At 52.3% G+C, this 21,968-nt stretch overlaps 5 protein-coding genes across 5 annotated transcripts; 3 read left to right on the top strand and 2 right to left on the bottom strand.

The window, feature by feature from the left end:
- Positions 1-5,479: 5,479 nt before the first annotated feature.
- J4E86_010936 (uncharacterized protein) lies at positions 5,480-6,406 on the top strand (the record flags this gene model as incomplete). Its single annotated transcript, XM_051451430.1, has 1 exon — positions 5,480-6,406. The coding sequence occupies one exon, from the start codon at positions 5,480-5,482 to the stop codon at positions 6,404-6,406; it is 927 nt and encodes a 308-aa protein (XP_051297429.1).
- Positions 6,407-6,830: 424 nt separating this feature from the next.
- Positions 6,831-7,589, bottom strand: J4E86_010935 (uncharacterized protein; the record flags this gene model as incomplete). The annotated part of the gene is made up of 1 exon (XM_051451429.1): positions 6,831-7,589. One exon carries the CDS (start codon positions 7,587-7,589, stop codon positions 6,831-6,833), a length of 759 nt encoding a protein of 252 aa, XP_051297428.1.
- A 4,229-nt stretch (positions 7,590-11,818) lies between these two features.
- Positions 11,819-12,992, top strand: J4E86_010934 (uncharacterized protein; the record flags this gene model as incomplete). Its single annotated transcript, XM_051451428.1, has 2 exons — positions 11,819-11,858; positions 11,914-12,992. The coding sequence occupies 2 exons, from the start codon at positions 11,819-11,821 to the stop codon at positions 12,990-12,992; spliced, it is 1,119 nt and encodes a 372-aa protein (XP_051297427.1).
- Positions 12,993-15,271: 2,279 nt separating this feature from the next.
- Positions 15,272-16,894, top strand: J4E86_010933 (uncharacterized protein; the record flags this gene model as incomplete). Its single annotated transcript, XM_051451427.1, has 3 exons — positions 15,272-15,581; positions 15,640-15,982; positions 16,030-16,894. The coding sequence occupies 3 exons, from the start codon at positions 15,272-15,274 to the stop codon at positions 16,892-16,894; spliced, it is 1,518 nt and encodes a 505-aa protein (XP_051297426.1).
- Positions 16,895-19,932: 3,038 nt separating this feature from the next.
- Positions 19,933-21,029, bottom strand: J4E86_010932 (uncharacterized protein; the record flags this gene model as incomplete). The annotated part of the gene is made up of 2 exons (XM_051451426.1): positions 19,933-20,142; positions 20,211-21,029. The coding sequence occupies 2 exons, from the start codon at positions 21,027-21,029 to the stop codon at positions 19,933-19,935; spliced, it is 1,029 nt and encodes a 342-aa protein (XP_051297425.1).
- Positions 21,030-21,968: the final 939 nt, after the last annotated feature.

Genomic DNA, 21,968 nt, shown 5'->3' with positions numbered 1-21,968 from the left:
CCACATCGCACCGTTCATCTCCATGTCCGGTGTGCCAGCCAGTCGTCCCGAGTGTAAGACGGCCGACGCGCGACAGACTTTGTGTGGGGTATGTTGGCTGTGCCCTGGATCGGCGCTGTCGGAGGTCTTCTGGGCGCCGGTGGTATTGGTGGGGGGGAGCCGTTGGTGCGAAAGTCATATGGCTTTCGCGCGGCCGTTCGGAAGCGTGTGCGGTTGGTGGTGAGGCTCAGGCTTGGCTATGAATCGTCAGCAGGGGAGAGTCGGGATGGGGCGGTGGTCGTACACTGCTGCTTGTACATACAGTACTGTTCAGCGACATTAGTGGGGGCGGGCGCTGTCTTTGTCTGCTGTCTTCCCTTGGTCCCCTTCTTGGCTCCGACCGAAGCCCTCCGACCGAGGCGCATCTGGCAATGTGGAGTCGCAACATGGAGTCGCAACGTGGGGTTCAGCAAGTGTGCTAGAAATAGTACTTGTAGTCCTCTCATTCTCCATCCACACGCATCCGCAGAGGCAGGATTGTACTCCCGTAAACAGTAGACACAGACACGGAAGTGAAACGTGGAATCGAGCGAGCGACCAGACATATGTGGTGCTGTGCGGGTTTCACAGCCCGAGTCATATGAATTGGCGTGCGTTCAAGAAGGCCATGGGAGGCGAGCCCAGTAAAAGATGGCAGAACGCGTGCCGAGGTGGTCGTGGAAGAAGGAGACGCTGCACCCCGCCAGCATCATTGGTAAGGGATTCATGGCGGTGCGTGACTTGCCGCCCGGCTGCGCTCCTGCGAGCAGTTTGCAGAAGACGTCGGCAGTCGATGTTCTTGGTAGCGCAGCCGAATGGCCACCAGATGGCTGCCAGCACATTGACACGCTATTGTCGCTTCCGACAATCGCGACTCGTCTTTCTGCCCGGGTAAGTTGACCAGGAGTTGTGTTGGCGCCGTGGTGACGCTCAAAGAGGCAGGTGAAGATCGTACCAGCGCGGGGACGAAAAGGTAAATATGACCCCAAGGCACCGCATTATCGCTACAAAGTCTGGCGCGGTTTCTCGAAGTCGAAGATTGATTGCGGTGAAAAGACATCCATGCGGCGATGCGCTCATTGACGGAATCGTTGAGCCTGTGCGCGGCTGACTCGCGATGAACCAATGGCAGCTACGACAGGGCCGCGGGGTTGGTCATGCAGATCTCGGCCGAGAGAACGCCGTTCGTGGCGAGATGGTCTTGCTCCACCAAAGGCCATCTTTCAGCTCTGCGATGCGACTGCGACTTCTTCTCTCTAACGTGTACAGAGGTGACGCCGATTGTATTTGTCGTCGATCGATGGTACTCCCACTTCAATTGCTTCCACATGATCAGTCGACATGCCCCACGTATCGCTATCTACCGTTGACAGCAAGGCCTTTGTTCATTTACCCAACTTGAAGGCCTGCGAGCTTGATACTAGTTCATGGACAATTTCGCTTTGAGTACTCTGCAGCATGATCGAATTGTGGAGGTTCTTGTCGATATGTACTTAAAGTCCAGATCGAAGCAATGCCGGTTTGTGACGTCGAGAACATGCATGTATGATTGCAGTAAAGCCGCTTAGAATACGACCGCACGACGACAAGTTCTGTTAGTACCCCAAAAGTAGACCTCCACATGAAGTAAGACCAAAGCGCATGGACAGGGACGGCATAGTCCGTATCGCCGAGCTCGGTTTTGGCGGATACATAGCTAAAGGAAGGCATACAACTCTTTATTCCAGAAAGCCGTGCACACATCAAGCTCGTGTATCGAACATGGCTACGATTGTTTATTATACTCATGCCCAGGCAGCTCTTCAATGTGCCTACAAACTCCGAACTGAGTTCTCGAAGAAGAACTTCAGAAGCGCAATGGTTTGCAGGTTGACTTTACTCGAAATGGTAGCTCACAAGAAGAAATAAGACAGGACTTTCTATCGCCTCTTTACAGGTGGGAACTGTCAGGGGGAAGGTGCCTGAGATACCCAAATGACATGCATTGATGCTCCGGTAATCTTCAATCCGTTGTAATGCTACCTTTGATTCCCTAGGTGAGGCTGTCCCGACGACAGCTATGGTTATACTTCTATTGGTGGTGAGTTCCTATGCATCAAACATACCCTATCGCGGCTTGCTTCACATGTAGCCTATATCAAACGACTCCTAACTTACCGTGGCGGTTCATTCCATTGTGTATCCTTTATGCGAGCATTCAGCCTGTTGGTGCTATTGATCTGGAACCACTGCGTCGTCGTTATACTGTACATGACAAGGGGACGAGGTTGTCTTGTTTGCAGCCCTCACCTATGGGCAATGACTTGTTAATGTGAAATGTCTTGTTATGGACGTTGAAGACTGTGATGTTGGGCTCGCAGCACTAGCGCTGGATGTTGTAATATATCTCGTAGGAATGAATTGTGATGGCGGAGATTGCAAGGGAGCTATAGAATGTAGCACTATAGGTGAGAATGAGGTATAGCAGTGACCTGGTCAAGATACTCGTGAGCAAGACCCTCAAAACTGATCTATAGAGTTTTTAGAGATCGGCCTTGAGAGGAAGTGAAATGTCTACTACTTTAGGATCGCGGCTAGTATCGGGTGCATGACTGAGAGCTTTAGGTATACGGGCTTTGCGGAAGCTGTGTGTGGAGTATAGTGTTATGCGGAGATGTTATGGGTGACGGTGACGAAGATGCTGAAGTTTGGAATGTTGATGCTTGGATGAGAAGTGGTCGAGGGAAAGTCGATGTTGGCTGGACGTTGTTTCCTCCCTGTCCTTGCAGCTTCTATACTTTGTCGCGCTGTGACTCCCGCTTTATCATTGCGCCTGTTAGTAACATGTTATTGGCATCGCTAAGTGTACTTCAGAAAACTGAAGTGCGGCGCCTGCAACCATAGTGCGTGCTATAATTGAAGTCTTCGCGAATGGAACTTATTGCCAGACCTTTGGATACTATCTCGCGATGAAAGCTAGCCCACCTTGAGGTAAGTGGTTTCTCAAGCACGCAACGCGCAAGCACCCTGTCTGCCGAACATCTAGGCGGTTTTTGGCCTCGTGATTGTTTCGTTTCGCTTCATCGTAAAGTGATCGATTGAAGGCATCGACAACCTCTCCCGGCTGTCAACGCCGGACCGGCCACGGCGGTGATGGTAGTGACGTGCAGGCGCAGGTGCACTAGCGGAGGATGTTGGGCGCGGTTGCTGTGATCTTGCCAGATCTGTGGATGGTACGCCCGGAGTTCGAGAGATACACGCATGATGCAGGTGGAAGTTCGATAGGCACAAAATGACATAGGACCAAGTGATCACCTGCAATCGAATTCCAGCGAGACAACATAGAGGGCAAAAATGTCGCCAATGCACAGCTAACGTCTTTCGAGAAAACAGGTACGCACTTTGGCGCTTTCAAAATTGAGAGCATGCTGTAAGATTCGCTTGGGCGTATGTTTACGTGACTGTCGCAGGACCGATTAGCTGGCCATATCGCTGGGTGAGCGACGATCGATCAGATTTACCACTATGCCTGAAAACAGAACTTGACCGAATAAAACAACCAGTATGACTGCCTTTTACAAGTGAGGAGAGAGACGCTCTTCGTCCCTCGGTAATCACGAGAGGCTTGAACAGCGGGTCAACACCAACGAGCTTGGGGATAAGTAGGAGGACCTCTTGTAGCTTCTCGGTCATAGACGCACGCAATCCAGTCCGAACGTCAGGAAGCCACCGGCGATATCACCAGCTACTGAGGCCGTCATTTCCATGTCCTTGACTTGTTACCTCATGAGGACAATTCTAGTGAAGGAGCGCGACAAGCGAAGAGCGATACAGTCTGCGTGTGCGCCAGACGGTGTCAAAGGACGTACATGTAGCACAGCAGATCAATCGCAACACGGGGGTATTGACCGTTGGGCTGAAGCTCTCCTGAGGCGTGTGACCCTGCATGTCTTGGTAGAGTTGAAGATGATGCGCGGCTTTTAGGAGTGCCAAAGTAGAAGATCTGTCAACGCGAGCGTGAAAGTGCGCGAACGCAATTAGCAGTGAAATCGGAGCAGACTGCTCGCAGCGGGTATGTGTATCGTGGTCCGGGCCAGGGAAAATGATGATGGAGTCGATGGGTGGGCTCGACGCGAACGGGGCGCTAGTGCACTCGGAGCCTGGACCCACTTCTCATCCTGCCGCGAGCTGTTGTGGCCGACGTGCCGAGCCTTCCTCCTACACCTTCACTGCTCGCAGCAACGTGGCCATGTAGAGGCACCGTTTTTGCTGCGCCGCGAGATTCACCTGGTTTCTGCATGCATCTAGGCCCGTTTCTTATGCGCATCCCTGTCCACCGCCGTGTCATCATCGCCCAGCATGGCTACCCAGACACATCGCAAGCCGACCACTACCCGTCCCTTCACCTCGCCTTGTCCGTCGCCTAACTCCAGACACCCGGGCGCATCGTCATGGCCACCGGCGCGAACACGCACGTACCGTCCTCTGGCATTCGGAAGAAGCCACACTCGAACAAGCGGTTCCTGCGCGGTACAGTGCTGGAGCATGCGCGATAGCGGCCTAGGACGCCATGACGCCCGCCCATGTCTCTCAAGGACACGCTCATAGCTCATAGCTCCAGAGCTGGCCGTCTCAGAAATCACGACGTGGATTTCACTGGCGTACACTTCGTGTCATGATTCACTTCATCATGGCGTCGGCAAAGGTTTGTCAGTCCCAGTAACGGTCCGTGAAGGGTGGAGATGTGGCTGTCTCACTCAGCCTACATGTCGTGAAATGCATCAGGGCCGGCGGATCACGCATATCACACATGTTGTTCATCGTTACGACTTTCGGTTGTAGCTTTCCATGTAAATCAAAGTTCGCTCATCGTCTCAGCCAAACCAGGCCGTCACATCATGTGGCGAACGGCTTCCGAGCTGTCTCATGTTCATTTCTTATCGCCTGAGTAAACAATCAGAACAAATGGCCTGGGCCGGCCTCCGAACAATACGGTACATAAGCACCCGCTTCCTCCATACTGCGCTGGCTTCCTCCCATCCCACATTAAAATTATATCCTGGGTTCTCTCCTCATCGCATTACAACTGATCATCCGCTTTTCTTTCTCCGTCTCCTGTCAAAGCCCACGCATCTCGCGTTGTCGCATTACCCTCTCTACGATGTCATCATTTGAAACTCCACGACCAGCCAAGGTCAGTATACTTGCGACAGCTTCACATGCTGTCTAATTAACTCTCTTCCCAGAACACTATCGAGTCAAGCTGTATAGCATGTGATGAGATTAGTAGCCCATCTCGCCCAAGTATACGCAAGCTTGGTCATGGTACTCCAATCGATGGTCAGGCGCAAGGTATGTGCCTTGGATTCGACAGTTTCACGGATTCCACTCACATTAATACTACCCAGTGTCAAAAGTCTCAACTATACGAATTGTCTCACCAACATCCGGTACGCCGCAGCCACGCCTCTACAACCCTGCCATGCCACTGAAGTTCGACACTGCGGACCATGACAAGACTAAGCCGACCAAATCTGATGAAGAAGTGGTTGCAACGACCGGAGGCCTCACTGAAAGGCCCGTGCGTTCCGGCGAGACGTCCCCGCGCGAATCGATGGACAAAGAGAACACCATTGAGTTGCACAAAGTCAGCCACGTAGCTGCAAGCTCAGACGGGATCAACCACGATGCAACTACGCCCTCTTCGTACTTTCGGCGATTCAAATACCTCCTGCTCTTCTTACCCATCGCCCTCGCCGCACTGTTCGATCCACCTCCCCTTGAACACGGATTACGCGCGGTCTGGAAGTCCGTCTCCAGCGTTCCAAACATCTCCTACGACCTATACACCGTGCTGCTCTGTCTTCCTCTTCGTCGACTCAGTATTGGATCAGATCATGCCTCGTGTCTCGTCGCCGAGCTTCCCAACATGCTTGACAACATCTACGCTTTTCTCGACTCCTACGTCAACCTATGGCGCACATTCGGCATCTTCTTCACGATCATGTTCTCGGTTTTGTCATGGCAATATGTTCGCATCAGCATCGCCATCCTCCTCGCCGTCAATATACTGCTATTGACTGTGTGTGACATGCAGAGACGTGACATTCAGGACCTGGACATGCTCAGGTTGCAGCTCATCTCCTGGCAGCCACCATCCTGCGAATACGCAACTGCAGCAAGGTGTGAAGGCTATTTCGCGTCTGAGGAGTTTGATGCGAAAGTTCGAGATGCAGTCGCATTGCATGGGCAACACATGATGCAGGCGGATGCTGCCGGGCGTAAAGAGGGAAGGCGATCAGGTGCGCAGCAGGAAGATGATGTGCAAGTGGGGAAGAAACCCGTGGTTCAAGGAAAGAAGACTACTATCACTACGAAACCTGTGGCGGCTGTCGTCATGACACGTTGAAGGCGCAGCGGGTCATGATGGTGGTATTGTTGCAGCCAAGCATCCTTGGTTGTCATGCTGCTCAGACATGTTGTCAAAAGCGTTCAGGGCGCGAAGGTGCGCAATGGTATTATCGATTGGGTGTCAGTGGGAGGATCTCCATATGTATCACAGTTTTTTCCTTGGCATAAGTAGTGTCTTGCATGTATTCACCAGACTATTGTAAAAAGAGCATTCATACAAATGCCCGATCTGTTCAAACACCAGAGTTGCCGAAGATCAACACGTAAAGAGAGTAGCATCCAATCATGAGACCCTTACCCTGGAATATAGATCGTATCAAGGCGAAATCAAGCATTCCAAATTTGCCATCAGTGTGATTGTCGATGCGTTCCAGATTTTGTGGATCTGCCTTGACTTAATAACAGGCTTCTGTTCCATTCGATTACTCTTTAACACTTTCTTCCTGCTCTGTGGATAGAGTGTTGTCTTCATCGTGCTTTGCGATGACTTGCTCGAGTTCGGATATTTTGAGTCGAAGCGCCGACAATTCTTGATGAGCTTCGGCTTCTGCGCGTGCAAGCTGCATAACCTGATCGTCGAGTTCCTTTGCAACTTGTGTGCACAAAGAGTTCTGTCCGCAAATATCGCGAAGACTACCCTGGAGTGTCTGGATTTCACTCGTGAGAGAAGCATTTTTGGCTTCAAGCTCGGATATCTTCTCTTGGAGCACCGACTTGTCTTCCTCAGCTTCGGATTCCACGGCATCAAGATCCTTCAAAGATTCTATCCACTCATCGTAGGTCCGGCAACACCATTGTGCTCCGTCTATTTTCAACTCGGTCTGAGGGCGATTCTCGGCCTGAAGTGTCTGGATCTCAGTCGTGAGATAAGCATTTTTGGCCTTAAGCTCTAATATCTTCTCTCGGAGCACAGACTTGTCTTCCTTAGCTTTGGATTCCACGCCAGTAAGCTCCTTCAAAGATTCCATCCACTGATCGTAGGTCTGGCAGCACCATTTTGTTGCGTCTAGTTTCAACTTGTGCTGACGGCGATTCTCGGCCTGGAGTGTCTGGACCTCAGTTGTCAGAGACGCAATGGTGGTCTGACGCTCTAAGATTAGCTTTTCCAGAGCGGCAAAGCGGCCAGTAGGGTGTTCGATCTCTATGGAGCCGTTCTCGAGTGGGCAACTTGCTGTGTCCATTGTATGTTGCGTATGTCGTGCGGATCTCGTGGTCGACAACTCGTTGTCGAGAGAACGAGAGAGGAAGAAAACGTCGATGCTATACCTGGTCCAATGCATTGTTGTGTACCTTACGACACAGAACGCTCGCATAATGAATTCGAAACTTACGGATAGTGTGAATCATTGTTGGTAAAGGAGGAGGCTAGCAAGGCGAGTGGGAACGACCCCATGGGCATTGTATTGAAACAACCACCCTACAGCGATGGCTGTTCATTCATCGAGGATATCAGAGCCGCTAAGTGCACTATGTCGCTTCGTTTCAGCTTGACGGGATTGGGTCCTAAGCAGCACAGCTAGATTACATGACCGCGTTACTTTCGATAGGATTGCTGACCCATTGAAACGGCTCGACGACTCTGAATATTTGCCCTGAAATGATGGGTGAATAGTGTGCTAATTGCAACCATATGATAATCAAAGGATCACTGGTATTCCAAGGAACGTTCTTGACAACGGCTGGGAGAAATCCAGCTCTGATCTGCGATCCTGTCAAGAGAGGAGACCGCGAGAGATATCGGGCCTAAGCCATTGCTAGTGAGTACCAACGAAAGACGTGCTTGTGATGCGACACTAAGTGTGATGGTCGAAGATGATGGTTGTCACTGGCAGCCATAGGCGGCTGCTTACGTGGTGGCGGAGTGATTACGTAACGACGTGTCTGTGCCGCGCAGCTCCGACTTCATACGGAAACTCAGCCCCGTGGCCATCACCGACGCGTTTCGAGCCATACCGCCTCTGCCGTTATCATGGCCAAATCACGCAGACGGCAAGATGCTTTACTCGAGACGTGGAGCCAACGCGAGCCCTCATACTTCATGCAGCTCTCCACCTGGGCACCAATCCTCTGCATGAGCCAACCCACGCACGCCTCGTCTGTCTTGACGGCTGCGATGCTAACGCGACTTCCGTCCAAGGTCGACTAGACGCGAAGCCGATCGATATGATGCGCACGCCTCTGATGTGACGAAGTCAGACAGCTGACCTTCACTATGCCGTATGCTTTGGGGTATGTCCACTGGGAGAGTGACGTATTGAACAAGATCGCATCACTCCAGAGCCGTCATATAGCAGCCCACCACACAGTCGTACGTTCTCTTCCGCTGGCTGTCCGAGTGCCAACTTCCAACGACAATACCAGGCTTGTCGAGATGGTGAAGACTCCATAAAGAAGCCCTACCAAGCCTGACCAGTAAAAGCCAACGCTATATGTTCGACGACGATGCTGCGCTTGGCACAAGAAGCGACGGGGCCAACTCGGCTGAGGAGGAAACATCCCTGCTGGGGTGTCGCAACATCACCCAATTCCACCAAATGGTCAACGTCGTGCGAATATGCCTGGCTTTGACCATTTCTTTGAGCTTCGGATTGTTGACTTAGTTAGGCGCTTTCTTCTAACTTTCGGTGCCCAGTGGGGCGCTGACTGGCTCGTGGTCTAGTCCATGACAGGCATAGCGTCATGCACCCCACGAAAGATCACGAGGGCAGGTCCCCCGTCGAGCTTGTGGCCGCGCTGAACAACTTACCCGGGCAGGGCTTACGCAGCGTGCACACAACAAACACGATGTGTTAACGATGCTACCACTGCAATTTTTCGCGCGTGGTAACAATGCATGCGCATTCGCGCCTCGCCCCGCGCCTAGCACAAATGCTCACCCCAGGGTTCACTCTTCGGCAGTCAGGGCCTGCGACCTACAAGCTTTGACGCCGCCCATCGGTTCTAACGATGGAAGTCAATGTGAACTTCGTACGAACAGGATGGAAGATTTGAATACATTCCGCTAACTACAGTTACGGTGCAGAGCCTCACCCCCACGAAACTATCCCGCTGTCGGCCTCCCTACACAACGCGTCACATACCATTCACTCGCATCCACAACGTATACGACTCGACAGGGTCTGGTCCAATGATACCCAGAGCATATTAAGAAGCACTGGTGGAGGAATCAAGAGAGAGTCGTAACCGGGATACAAACAACGTGGTTAAAGAACAACAAAGCGGCGCAGGCCGGCACCACTTTGAGCGACGGCCTAGTTGCAGACACAAGCCTTGACGGCAGGCATCCTTATGGGAGCACGTGTTTTCGTCCATCTTGGCATAGGCTACTCGTCCCGCTGCTCGTCTGACAAGATATTCTGCCACCATACCACATAGGTCTTATCATGGACTGACCCACAAAGCGATTTAGATCTGGGCTCTAAAGAACCGAGCGGAAAACCGTCAACCACCGGACAAAGTCACTTTGGCACATACATGATCAGGCATCGCGCCTTTATAACTCCGGGCAATATCGCAATGCATAGGCATAATCCTGAATCCTAGTGGCGGAATAGTACAGGCGTTTGTCAGTACGGCATCGCCAAAGGTACAGTGTATCTTGCCATGTTTGAGAAGATCTAGGTTGCAATGGTAAGCAAGGAGGGGTGTTCCTGGACGAATTTGATGTGATACAACATGTCCCGTGTAGATACTTCGCCATGCTGTTAGTGCTTGGAACGGACCCGCCAGATAGTGCGATAGTGCACCAGAACTCACAGCAGCTGTAAATCGCTTCAAACGAAACCAGAAAAACAGCATCTTAAGATCGGCTGTCTCTTCTCGAGCGGCCTGTCCAGCGTGCGCACTCTCGTTGTGCACTGAACGCCAGACACTATATCTAACCTCTTCTTGCTTTTCCCTTGCTCTCTGTCGTGCCTTTCATACCCTCTAGCTTTTCTTTGTCTTCATTTCCACCTTTTCGTATCTTCCCCGTGTGTTTTAATCTGCTTCTGTTTGCTCCCCTTGCTTTCCTCTTTCCTCCCTCTGACACCATTCTATGCTCTTCACGCTCATCACGCAGCCACGCCCTGCACTCCTTCATGCCCTAGCCGACATAAGGTAGTTTGACAGAAGTCGAAACGCCTAAACATGCATATAATAGCAAGATGAGCGGCCTTGGCTGTCATAAGCTAGTCAACAAGTAGAGCGCTGCGACCACCACCCAAGTGGCCGCTGTTTACATCTTCGTTCGCGAACTTATCCACGTCTGCCTAACCGTCCATAACAATCCTTCCGAGAAAGTCCCTTTATTCTCGTCACCACGAAAGGGCTGCCAAACACCGATCGCGAAGATGCTAGATGCAGGAGACAGTATGTGACGTCACTGCCATATTTCTACGGAGGTCTTCGCCCGTTACCTGCAATCGTGCGACGTCCACGCAAGCTTGGGGTGGCTCCACGATTTATACACAGTAGTCGCGACATCGGTGGTAGCAGATGTGCTTCGCTTCTTCCTTCCAGACGTCGCTCTCAGCTGCATCACATTCCGGACCGACTATCACCAGGTACTGCATACTGCAGGAACTCAGTATCTCTGCAATCCCTACCGGGCGAATTGCCGTTTTTATTATGCCTACGTCGGGCCTGCTTCGTCCTTTCTGATGCTCTCAGGCACCACTCACGCGCCTCCATGAGACCACTCATGCGTTGAACCATTGGAAGGCGACCTCAACCCGAAATCACATTTGCAGCTTTCAGAAGGAGCCACTATATCATGATGCGCTGTGTTAAGAGATTTGTTTTGCAGACATACCCGCATCCCGATCGGCTTGACAGCTTCTGCAACCTGATGGGGCGCACTGGCGCACGCTGGACTACGTCCATTTCAGCAGAACCAGGGAAGCTTTATCACGAAGCCGAAAAGAAACCTCGCCTCAATCACGTCGTCAATGCAGCACATGAGCCGATTTCTCGTGTTCCAGAGACACCCACGTGAATCTCTCCCCTTCCCGCGCGCTAGCGGGTACCGATCTTACGCTAACCCCAACTTGGTCACCACTCGTGCTTCTCCACTCACCGCATTGATAGCACGCAGAGGAAGAAGCGACTGCAGATTTGTGGATGCTCCCGAGTAATGCTCTCCACAAGATTTGCTTTGCTGTATACAGCGTGGATGCGGACGCAATGAAGGTGAAAGAGAAAGTGAGAGTGAAGATGACATGTCGACTTGCGCTCTCTCGACGCGTCGCGGTGAGCGTTTGCTGCATGGCTACCTGCATACGAAGTGACGCGCACTGCGCACGACACATAAACAGGAAATTCTCCTGAGCTGCGCGTGCAAAGACCTTGACACTTCCCCTCTCTTTGCAATCCGGCCGACCGCACCTTGGAATCCAACGCCGCCCAGTCAACCCTCAACACACGCCTGACTATGGCGGACGAGACACCCACACAGGGTAGTAGCAATGGAAGTAAGTGTGGGATCAGCAATGCTCGGAAATACTGCTCATGCTGACCTGTCCACAGACCGCTACAAACCACTCACACCGAGTCCGAGCCCGCAACCTGCGCCTGCTACTACCGCATCTCACCCCATACCACCAGTCGCGACGTCTTCCGATCTCCCAGCGGGCCCACAACTGCTGCCGCTCAATCGTTCCATGCCCAAAGGCGGATATTTGGATTTGTCTGGGTCACTTCTCTACCCCATGGCGGACCCGCTGATCCAATTCAACATACCGGAGGCGTCGAGCTCCTCGGCAACAACCTGGGACCATACCACCTTCCTTGTCAAAACCCCAGTACCCCACCAGAACCTTGTGTTGCCGGAAGATGATCTCAACATTGATCTTGGCGAAGACGACCCAATTGACACTGTCGAAACTGGAGGCGATCTAGGTGTAAAGAGGAAGAGACAAGATGACGACGAGGATGGAGACCAGAGCTTCGATGAGGCGATAGGCAAAAAGGCCATGGGATGGGACAACACAGATGATAAGGGTGAAGTTGTTGGTACGAGCAAAGAAGACGTCACGACAGTGGCCAAAGGAGAGGGGACTGGAGGAGGAAAGGATGAGATGGGCGGTACGGGTGAAAAGAAACCCGGGCGAGATGTCATGGAAGAAGGCACCGAGGAAGTGGTAGTAGAGAACGATGCAGAGGGTCAGAAAGAGGTCGATGGCCTACTACTCCAGGCGCTAGATGAGATGGTGGAAGAACCGGAAAAGGAAGTGGCCGACGAGGGAGGAGCTGCGAAGTCGCCTCTGAAAGGGCCAGGAACACTTCTCGACCCACGTCGTTACCCAGAGGCTGCTGGAAATGGCTCCAGTATCGTCGCAGGCAGGGTAGCCACTACAGCGACCGTACCGGACGTACTGCTTCCGAGCGTTCATGTCAACGAGATCAACAGCGGCGAGGCGAACCTTCGGGGTTTCCTCCAGGGATGGCGCGAGGAGCTGGCAGAGGAGGTGAAAAGCACAACAGCTACATCGTCCGCGCCGGCGAAGGAGACGGCATCAGCATCAGGAGGTTCGGTTCGTGACAGTGGTCCTCGTGTGGGCTATGCCAACCAAGGACCGGTGATGAAGAAGGCTAAGAAGGAGTAACGTTTCGTATGTTGGGGCAGACTGTCGTATCGGTGGAAACTTTGTATAATGCTGAACGTTCGTGTGAATTGGTGGATCTAATGAGACCGCGTCGAAGGTAGTCATCGGTAGTCTATTACATGGTACAATCTCTTCTCACTTTGGCCATCTCACATGCCAGAAGATTTGCATGACATGCATGTCGGTTTCTGGTGTTATCCCGTTGCATTACTCACCATGTCGCAGCAGGTGGCTTGTCTGTCATATGTCTCCGTGCGGATCAATACCTAGGTACCGTCGACAAAATGGAGCCAGTGCCCCTTAATGATGGCGTCAAGTCTGCAAGGCCGGCTAAGAGAAGCTGGAACGTGAATGAATGACTAACGCGAGGAATCTGCAGCGATGTGTTAACTGCTAGGCAATTCAGATGAGGCGCGCATGGATGTACTTTTACCGGAGAGATGCAGACATGTCACTCACGTAGCCTGCGGGCCGTGTGATGTTCGAGCAGAGGGTGGTGGGCTGGATCCAGTAAAAGCCGCGCTAGAGATCTCCACAAGCTCCGATTGGACAGATTGAGTCGCGCCGCTTGACACTTCACCTCAGCATATTGTCTCCATGACCATGGCCCACGCTTCTCTTCAACGCTTCAGTGCAGTATGGACGCCATACCCCATACCCTATTGATGGCTCTGAGATATTCGCGGTCTCCAACGCCTGACTGCGAGGATGCAGCGTCCGACACAATAGCCACGGCAACATGTTCAACATCAACAACACTCGTCTCTTGAACACCGGGATGGAATTGGCGTTGCTATATCGTACACCTTCTTGGAAAACAAGTTGGCGTACACGGAGCCTTTCCCTCATTTCTCTCAGGCGGCACTCTTGCTTCTCGTCTCTCGAACGCCCCCTTGGCACCCAACCTTCTGCTCTGGGTGACGACATCATCACGCCAATATGGCTGTAGTGGTCTCAACAAAATGACTTACTTCGCCCGCCGTTCTCGAGCTCGGAACTGGCGTGAGTGGCCGGCTCGCAAAAGACCGCTTGCGACGAACACGCTGCGCAAAGCTTGGATAGTCTGAACGCGAAAGAAGCTGCTCCACCCCGTAAGTACATGTCTCGCGTCAACGACGCTGCAAAATTGCTGACATGGTGTAGGCGACAAACTGCTACCGCGAATGAAGTACCCCCTAAGCCTAAACGTACATCGGCACGCTCGACGATCGCACTATACCACCCCAACGTTCGACACGTTCCTTCAACCTGCAGACAATCAGGACGGCGCGGCGAGAGCATGTCGCGATCACATTGCTTCCACGGAAGATGGCATGCGCCGTGATCATGGGTCTGGCGACAACGAAATGGTCGCAACACCGTCAGCATTCACAACGAATTGGAGTCGGGAGGGCGTCGTGTGCAACGTGGATCAGAAGCGTAGATTCATGTCCCTGAAGCCCGGCCATTGTTCTTCCGAAGGTCACGCTTCCCACCGCAGCGGAAGTACCAGCCCTGCTTGAGTCTTGTGTACATGGACTCTCCTGTGCTTCCTGGAGGGGCTGTGGTCATTTGGGGGTGTGGGTCAGGCGCGCGAACAACATCCTGACAGCAGACTCTCTGCACCCATCGAGATGCGAACGTCGCAATCGTTCCGCGATCTGTCGTGATTCACTGCATGCAGATGGTCGTAACTGCAGGAGTGTGATCGAGCTGTCAAGGACAGCTGTGCTGTGACGGACGACGTGCGCGAGTTGCAATAACAGCAAACCTTGATTTCGTCACCAGCCTGTGTTAGGAGCAAGTTGAAGAGGTGTGAACACATTTCTTCTACTCTGCAGCTTACAAGACCACAGAAAAACACCCCAGGAATTTATTCAGCACTGCATACATCAGGGTTATCTGCCCAGATGTTGTATCGTTGTCACAGCCTGTTGCAGCAGGCACGTGTTCGACTTGCCGCATGAATTGCCGCTACTATCGCAATGCGCCACCAACGCCCCGCACCTTCTCGCCGAATCTTAGGCGCTGCTGGTGCCTGGCACCAAGTCCTCATCACCAACACTGGATGCACCACCCACCAATAATCGTGTCTCTGCACACGCACTCATGAAATCGGGCCGCGTCGTCAATATAAGTGTCCCATTTCGAGATTGCTGCCTTGCTGCTTAGTGCCTTGCGCGAACAGGCTAATATCGCGAAACCATCGCGCAGTCACGCCCGCGCTGCTGCCGACCGCACGCTCTTTGTACATATAGCGCTCGTTTGTCTTTCCCTAGTCTCTAGTACCACAGATCACCATGGAACTGCCCGACGAACTTTACCTCGAGATCTTCTCACATTTGCCCCAGCACCACCTGCGCTCAGTATCTCAAACATGTCGCGCTTTTGCGACCATTGTGAGGCCGCTGATGTTCGCCACAATTCATCTAGATGGCTCTCCCCAGAGCAGATTTGGCAGGATGGAGAATAACGAGTGTGTCATGTACCCGGGTCGTTCACGCACGGTGGAGTTGGTTTCTTTGGAAAGTACCGTGGATGAGCTCATTGCGCACGACATTGCGCGGCATGTTCGGAAGCTCAAGTTTAGTCCCAAATACTACGTAGATGGTAAGTTCAGCCGATGGATATTCATCCATAGCCAGACGGATACTGACTGTTCTCCCAGGGTTCTGGTCGAGGTATCGCCATTGGCTAGAGCGTGAGCAAGATTACGAGGAGGACTTTCATCGAATGTATGATGAAGAAGACTTTGAAACTGACTCTGAAGGTGAGTATGCCGGAATTCGTCGTCTCGCCGCGGAACGACTAGCAAGACCCGATAGAGAGCGCGAATTGATCGAGCAGGCGGAAGCGATCTGGGCCGCCAAGGTGGAGGAGCAGCGCGTAAGGGCAGACGCGGTTCTAGCAGCAATGGTCAAGCTCTTCGCACATATGCCGTGCCTGAAAGCTATCGAAGTCCAAGAGTGGCATTGTGACTTGGGTGATTATGGATTCGAAGAGGGCGGCGAGTGAGTATGGCCACATGATTTGCATGACACCAAACTAACGCAGTCAGCGATGAAGTGGACGAGCAGTTCTCTGGATGCGGCACGACCTGGAAGCACCTTGAACTCCTATGCTCCGCCGTTCAAGCGTCGAACAGTCGCATCCAGAGTCTGGTTCTCCCCAAGATTGATCCATCTTCAATCACGACAAGTGCCGCCTTGGAACACATGTTCAGCTCTCTCACTGCACTTTCGTTAAACGCCGAGAGTGTCGACTTCATGCTTGACTCATCCAGCAACGAAGCTGAATCCCTCGCTACCTTGATTCGTTTCTCATCGGAAACGTTACAAACACTCGAGTTCCGCAACATGACCACATCACATCCCCAACTACCGGATGTGGGCGAGCACAAAATCGCAAGGCTCCTTGGTAGCGGCAATGCCACCGACTCAGCAGACATCACACCGCTAGTCTTTCCGGCCTTGACAACTTTGAAGCTACGAAGTTTGGTCCTGGACACACCGTCTCTCATCACCTTTCTATCCCGACAGCCGCGATTGCGATATGCTCGCTTTGAGTACATCTATCTCGCTACCGTGGGGTATAAGTGGAGCGATGTAGCCGAAAAATTGCCGTCATCGTGCAACCGACTATATATTGGTAACAGTGGGCACGAAAAGTGGGGGCCAGACTCGCCCGCAGCGTACAACCACATCAAGAAATTCTTGCCGTTCCAAGACGATATGCCGGCTACATCAGGTTGGCGACTCAATGATGCCGCTTTTCAAAACGAGATGGATGATGAGATTCAACGAAATATGGATGGCGGAATGAGGTTTTTGCCACAGGAACGCTGGTTTCAGGGCAAGACGAAAGAGGAATGGGTGGATATGATGCGAATGGCTAGTGAACATGCAGAGTTTGAGAGAATTTGATTAGTTTTCCAGGCAAGGAGGTTAGCTCTTCCTCCCAGTGTCTTTGTTGCGAGATGATTAGCATCGACACGGGTGGAAAGGCTAGGTGTAATGAAGTTGGCAACATATCAAAATGACGAGATTTTGGCAAACGTACATCGCAACTCTCAGTACAAGACCGTGCTATAGCACGACTATCGTCATAAAAGGTCTCATTGCAAAGGAACTCCAGGCAGGTATCAGATACGCGCTCGCAATTGACCTATGTCGATAAGAAAACGATTACATCTTTGATCCTCCAACTGTTCCTGTGCCCTTCGCTTTGCGACTGCTGCTTTACGAACTAGAAACGCGGCTATACACTCGTCCTCCTATGCTTGATTTGCGCTGAGCTAGTTGTACCCCCGAGCATACGTCGCCGGCGCTTCGTGAACAGATCCGATCGGCGAAGAGACAATTGGTGGGCGGAACGCGCGATCGCCAGCAGGCTCGTACATCGAAACATGTGTTGATGGCGAAGTAGCGTTATGAGCCAAGAGAGGATGATGTACCATTGGATACCGTCTTCGGGGGGCTGATGGGATGATGAACGCGTTGCGCCGGCAGTATGCATGGTTGTGTGAACGAGGTCGTGCAGTCAAACGAGGAAGCATTGACTTGACTGTGCATCGCAGTTCGGATCGGTATGGATGTCGGTACGACTGGTGCCTTTGGCGTAGATATCTGACGTCGTGTTGTGCGGCGATGAGGGGTGGAAGCTGGGGTATACAAAGGTGCTAACCTACTCACCCGTCGTGATGACCTGGAGCGAGTCGAGACGGTCGACGGTAGTGTTGCGTATATGCGATGCAGCGGTGATGTAAGACGACCCGCCATGTAGTCTCTCGTGTAGTTCTCGTTATCTTCCCACAAAGGATCGGCGGCACTGAATACGAAAGGAGTGGCGGCGCGGCGATATGCAGGTGCTATCACCGCATTCGCGAGGTTGGTCTTCTCGCGCAGCGGGACGCGTGCACCCTTGTTTTGCGGTAGCGGTGTCTGAAAATTCGTCCTGGAGTTGTCGGCTTTGATGACGAAGTCGGTTTTGCGTGTTCTCTCTCTGTGAGGTGCTCGTAGATAACGTTGTGAATTTGAGATTGCGCGATTGATAGTGGTTGAAGTGGAATCTGGGGTGGTTACACGGTGATGTTGCGCAGACGCCAGCATTGTGATGGTAGCGGTGGTGCTCATGATGTTGCCAAAGGTTTTGGTGACGAGATGAGTAGTAGAAGCTTAAGTAGTCACGATCAGTCTTGTATGTGGCATATGGTCAGTTCTTTCTGGTATCTTTCCAGGTCACTTTGGAATGCCCAGAATGAAAAACCAAAGGTGAAGGGGCTGGTTTCGGGCCTGGTTGACCCTCTCGCGCTGAACCAGAAGCGCTCTTTGAGATATTGATGGAACTGCACATCGAAGTCTTCGTAGTACCACTCTTGAGCCATACTCTATTCCCATCGTGTTCAAGGCGCCCGGTGTGGACGCTAGTGTATCCGTGGAAGATCTAGATACCTGATACAAGGCAGAGACTAGACAGCCCTGCAGCTTACAATGAACAGCGAAGAGCAATTTGTAAGCCTTAACAAGGCATATACTTGGTAACGCAGCTAAGATATGAATGTATTCACGGACTAGTTCTGCCCAGTCGTATGGATGTGAGCCTCGTCTCCTCGCTGCAAACTCGCGCGTGTTATTGTATGTGCTTCGTCAGATCAGAAGACAGATGAGCTGAATGTCGCATCGTTGGAGTATCGCTGTTGGGAACCGGGAATTGATCACAGGTTGAGCGTGTTCAAGACATCTTGGAAAGGATATGGCGTGAGCTTCACTGAAGATGGTGAGATGACGTTGTAGATGCAGCTGGCGGCTGACCGCACGCTAAGTCGTGCCTGGAATAGCACGGGTGCCCGGGTTCGCTTCGGCAATTAAGCGGGTCGCGCGCTGCTATCCCGGTCATGGCTGAGCGTCATGATAGAGTTCAACACATCACCGAGATTCACGCGCTCAAGCCTGAGCAGTAGCAACAACGAAATGGTCTATCGAAGCGAACTAGTACGGCTGGCAGACTGCCTGTATTTTGATCAATGAGGAACATGTGACGAGTTTGGGTCTTCTGTTGACGATGGCGGATGTGGCGTTGGCACGCGCTGAAACCTGACCCGAACATGAGCCCGACAACTTTGGAACCGCCTGTGAGGGGCTTTACTGTTGCGCATCCTGGTTCTATGCGATCGTGTACGCTCTGCGCAAAGACATCAGATCTCCCCGACCCATCGAGAGTGACTTTGACAAGCACTGCGCATACCCAGGGTCGATTCAGTGAGAACCAGGGGACATTGGGGACGACTGTACAGGTGGCTGTAGCGACTCAGAATTTGCGTCGCTGCGACGACAATGCGAGACATTAAGAGCAGATAATCTAAAAATACTAGTACGTAGCGACTACGGTATAGCATAATGCATGCCACGTGCCCTTTGCAATCGTTCGCAACGTCGACAGCCTGCAAAGAACGACGATGCTGGTCTGGCCCGGTTCCTGACTGGTTCGAGCATCTATCGGGGTGGATAGTAGTTCCATCGCGTCAGCCAGCCAGAAATCCACCCGTGAAAACGATGGCTGCGAGGATAGGCTTCTGCAAAGAAGGACGGTGTTGGTGCATCCAGTAGAGCTGGGTGTGGAGTGCCGCAGCAATGCCCGCATCCGTCCCCGATCGTATTGACGCTTTGATGAGAGCTTCTAGGTTCACTGCCGGCTGGAACTTCTCGGCTTCTGCCAATTTGTCTCTATGAGATTGTACCCCGATTCAAGGATACGGTCGGAGTCTTCGTCGCCCAGATTGTCGGCGCTTCACTGATGACCGTCTCGCATGTGGCAAAGAATCGAAGGGGGAGCAAGTAAATTAGTACGGAACTCACAATTTGACGTAATTTGTTGCAACCATTCCGAATACGATCAAACGACATTGATACCTATAGAAACACAGGAGACTACCTAGGTATTGTACAATTGATTCGCCCCCCTTCTAGACCAACCACTTAGCCGATGTGTAGCAGCCGTCGCTCCCAAGCTGAAGCTGGCTTTCTGGTACGAACAGCACCGTACCTGTCGCATGGTTCAAGGAGGCTTCGTTCACATGGTGGTTGTCGTCGTCGGCCTGCTCCACCCACGTTGGGCCCTCCCATAGGCTCTCTATCGCATGCATATCGTTTGCCATATCGGGATAGGCGAACTGCTGCAAGCTGCGTTAGCAATGACCCATAATGGGAGAAAGAGATGCCAGCTGACCGTACTGTGACTTACTGGAACGTCATGGTCCGGTAAGATGGATGACGAGGGCCAAGGTTGGTTCCATGACGGGCGCCGTGCGCACTGGACATCTGATAAGACGGAGGACGAGCGCTTGCGCTTCTTCGGTGGAATCGTAGGCAATTCGCATAATTGAGATAGCCCTGACGAGTCGTACTCTCGGCTCGAACATGGGGCTGCGCGCTCCTCCGGTGATGGTAGAGAAGAACTCAAGGACTCAGGTGTGTACCCACTGCTGATATCGTCGAGCCACAGGCTTATGGAAGTGGCGTTGTCCAATGGAAGACATATGTCGTGAGTTGAGTTCATAGCCGCTTGCGTTGGCAATATTGGAGTCCGCTCCAGTAAAGACGGCGGTGCGGAAAAGCATTCCGGTGTGGGGTCATCCCAATTGGTCACATCGCCGCCACCGAACTCAGGGCCGTTGGACATGTCTTGGAGCCAGGCCAGTGGCAGCTGTTCATCAACCACAGTGGATTGTTGCGCAAAGCTGAGAGTGGGAGAGCCAGCAGCAACGCGATGACTGGTGAATATGGAAGGGATGCGAATTGGGAGCGCTCTCCTTGTTGTTGTAGCTGCGATAAAACTTCCAAAGTCTTTTGTCTCCAACGATATGTCATTCTTGTTCGGTTCTGTCACCCGTATGGAGGGAATTTTGGGAGCTTCAAGGGTACCGGAGTGATCGTTGTCCAAGGAGAACTTGTCTTTGGCCGAGTCGGCAGTCTGCATCATCATCAGACTGATCGCTGCTGCGATGTCATCGAAGTCTTCAGTGTCGGTTTGTGGACTGGTGGAAGGTTTCGTTGGCTCCATTGTCTGCATGGAACGGGTGCTCGTAGCGGGCGCGAAAGGGTCATGGCCAGCCAGATCCATGAGATCTTTCGTACCTGTGTCAGCGATGGAGTGGACTGGCAATGTCGAGGCTTGCTCTATAGAATCGCTGGTGAACGCAGGCGGGAGTTGGCCCTTCAGGATCTTGAGGAATTACGCTAACTCTGTCCCTATGTGCGTCTATATAGATACTTATACTTGTCAAGCATCCAGATCAAGGCCAGGGAAGTCCGCGGCACGGTATTGCCTTGGTCGTGGCGCTAGACCGTGAGACGGTCATGACTAGCGTGTGTGTTCACACTTGACCCCCATGCGCGCAAGCGAAGTCCCGATGTCAGCCAAAGACATGGCTGTCGTCATGAAAACAAAGAACTTTTGACCAAATGCGTTCACAATGTACCAGAGCTGGGGCAGGCAGAACATGGTTTTCGACCCAGGCTGAGGTCGGGTTTCATCTCGCGCTGCGCATTCAAATTGACTCCAAATCTCGCGCGGGCCATGATGGTGGCAGTCTGATGGTCGTCGTCGTGTCATCGGTCTATGGTAAGTAAACTATGCGTACACATACCGGTTGATACATGCAGTCTGATCGGTTGCGACTTTTGAGCTAATCCAACCTCCAACTGGAAAGAAAGTCAAGAAGAAGGTAGAGATGGGAAAAGAAGACGAAAGAGAAGGAAAGGTAATACGAATGAGACCCGTTCAAGTCGACTGCAATAGGGTGTAGCTACTGGTGACGTTGATCACGGCCAATTCGAGGACAGTGAAGACGTACCCATTCAGCCTGTGCGTGATACAACTTGTAGAGACCTGGGTGCACGCCCTCTTGATAATCTCTGGCAAAGTGACTACACTCCTCGTCCAAGTGGCGGTCTACCTGGTTGCGCAGCGCCTTATTGGCTAGTCCAGGATACGAGTAAG

The sequence above is a fragment of the Alternaria arbusti genome (genome assembly GCF_024043155.1).
Source record: "Alternaria arbusti strain BMP 1465 chromosome Unknown scaffold_27, whole genome shotgun sequence".
Lineage (NCBI taxonomy): Eukaryota > Fungi > Ascomycota > Dothideomycetes > Pleosporales > Pleosporaceae > Alternaria > Alternaria arbusti.
The sequence above is the reverse complement of the archived record's forward strand: the minus strand, read 5'-3'. Positions and strand labels throughout refer to the sequence as shown.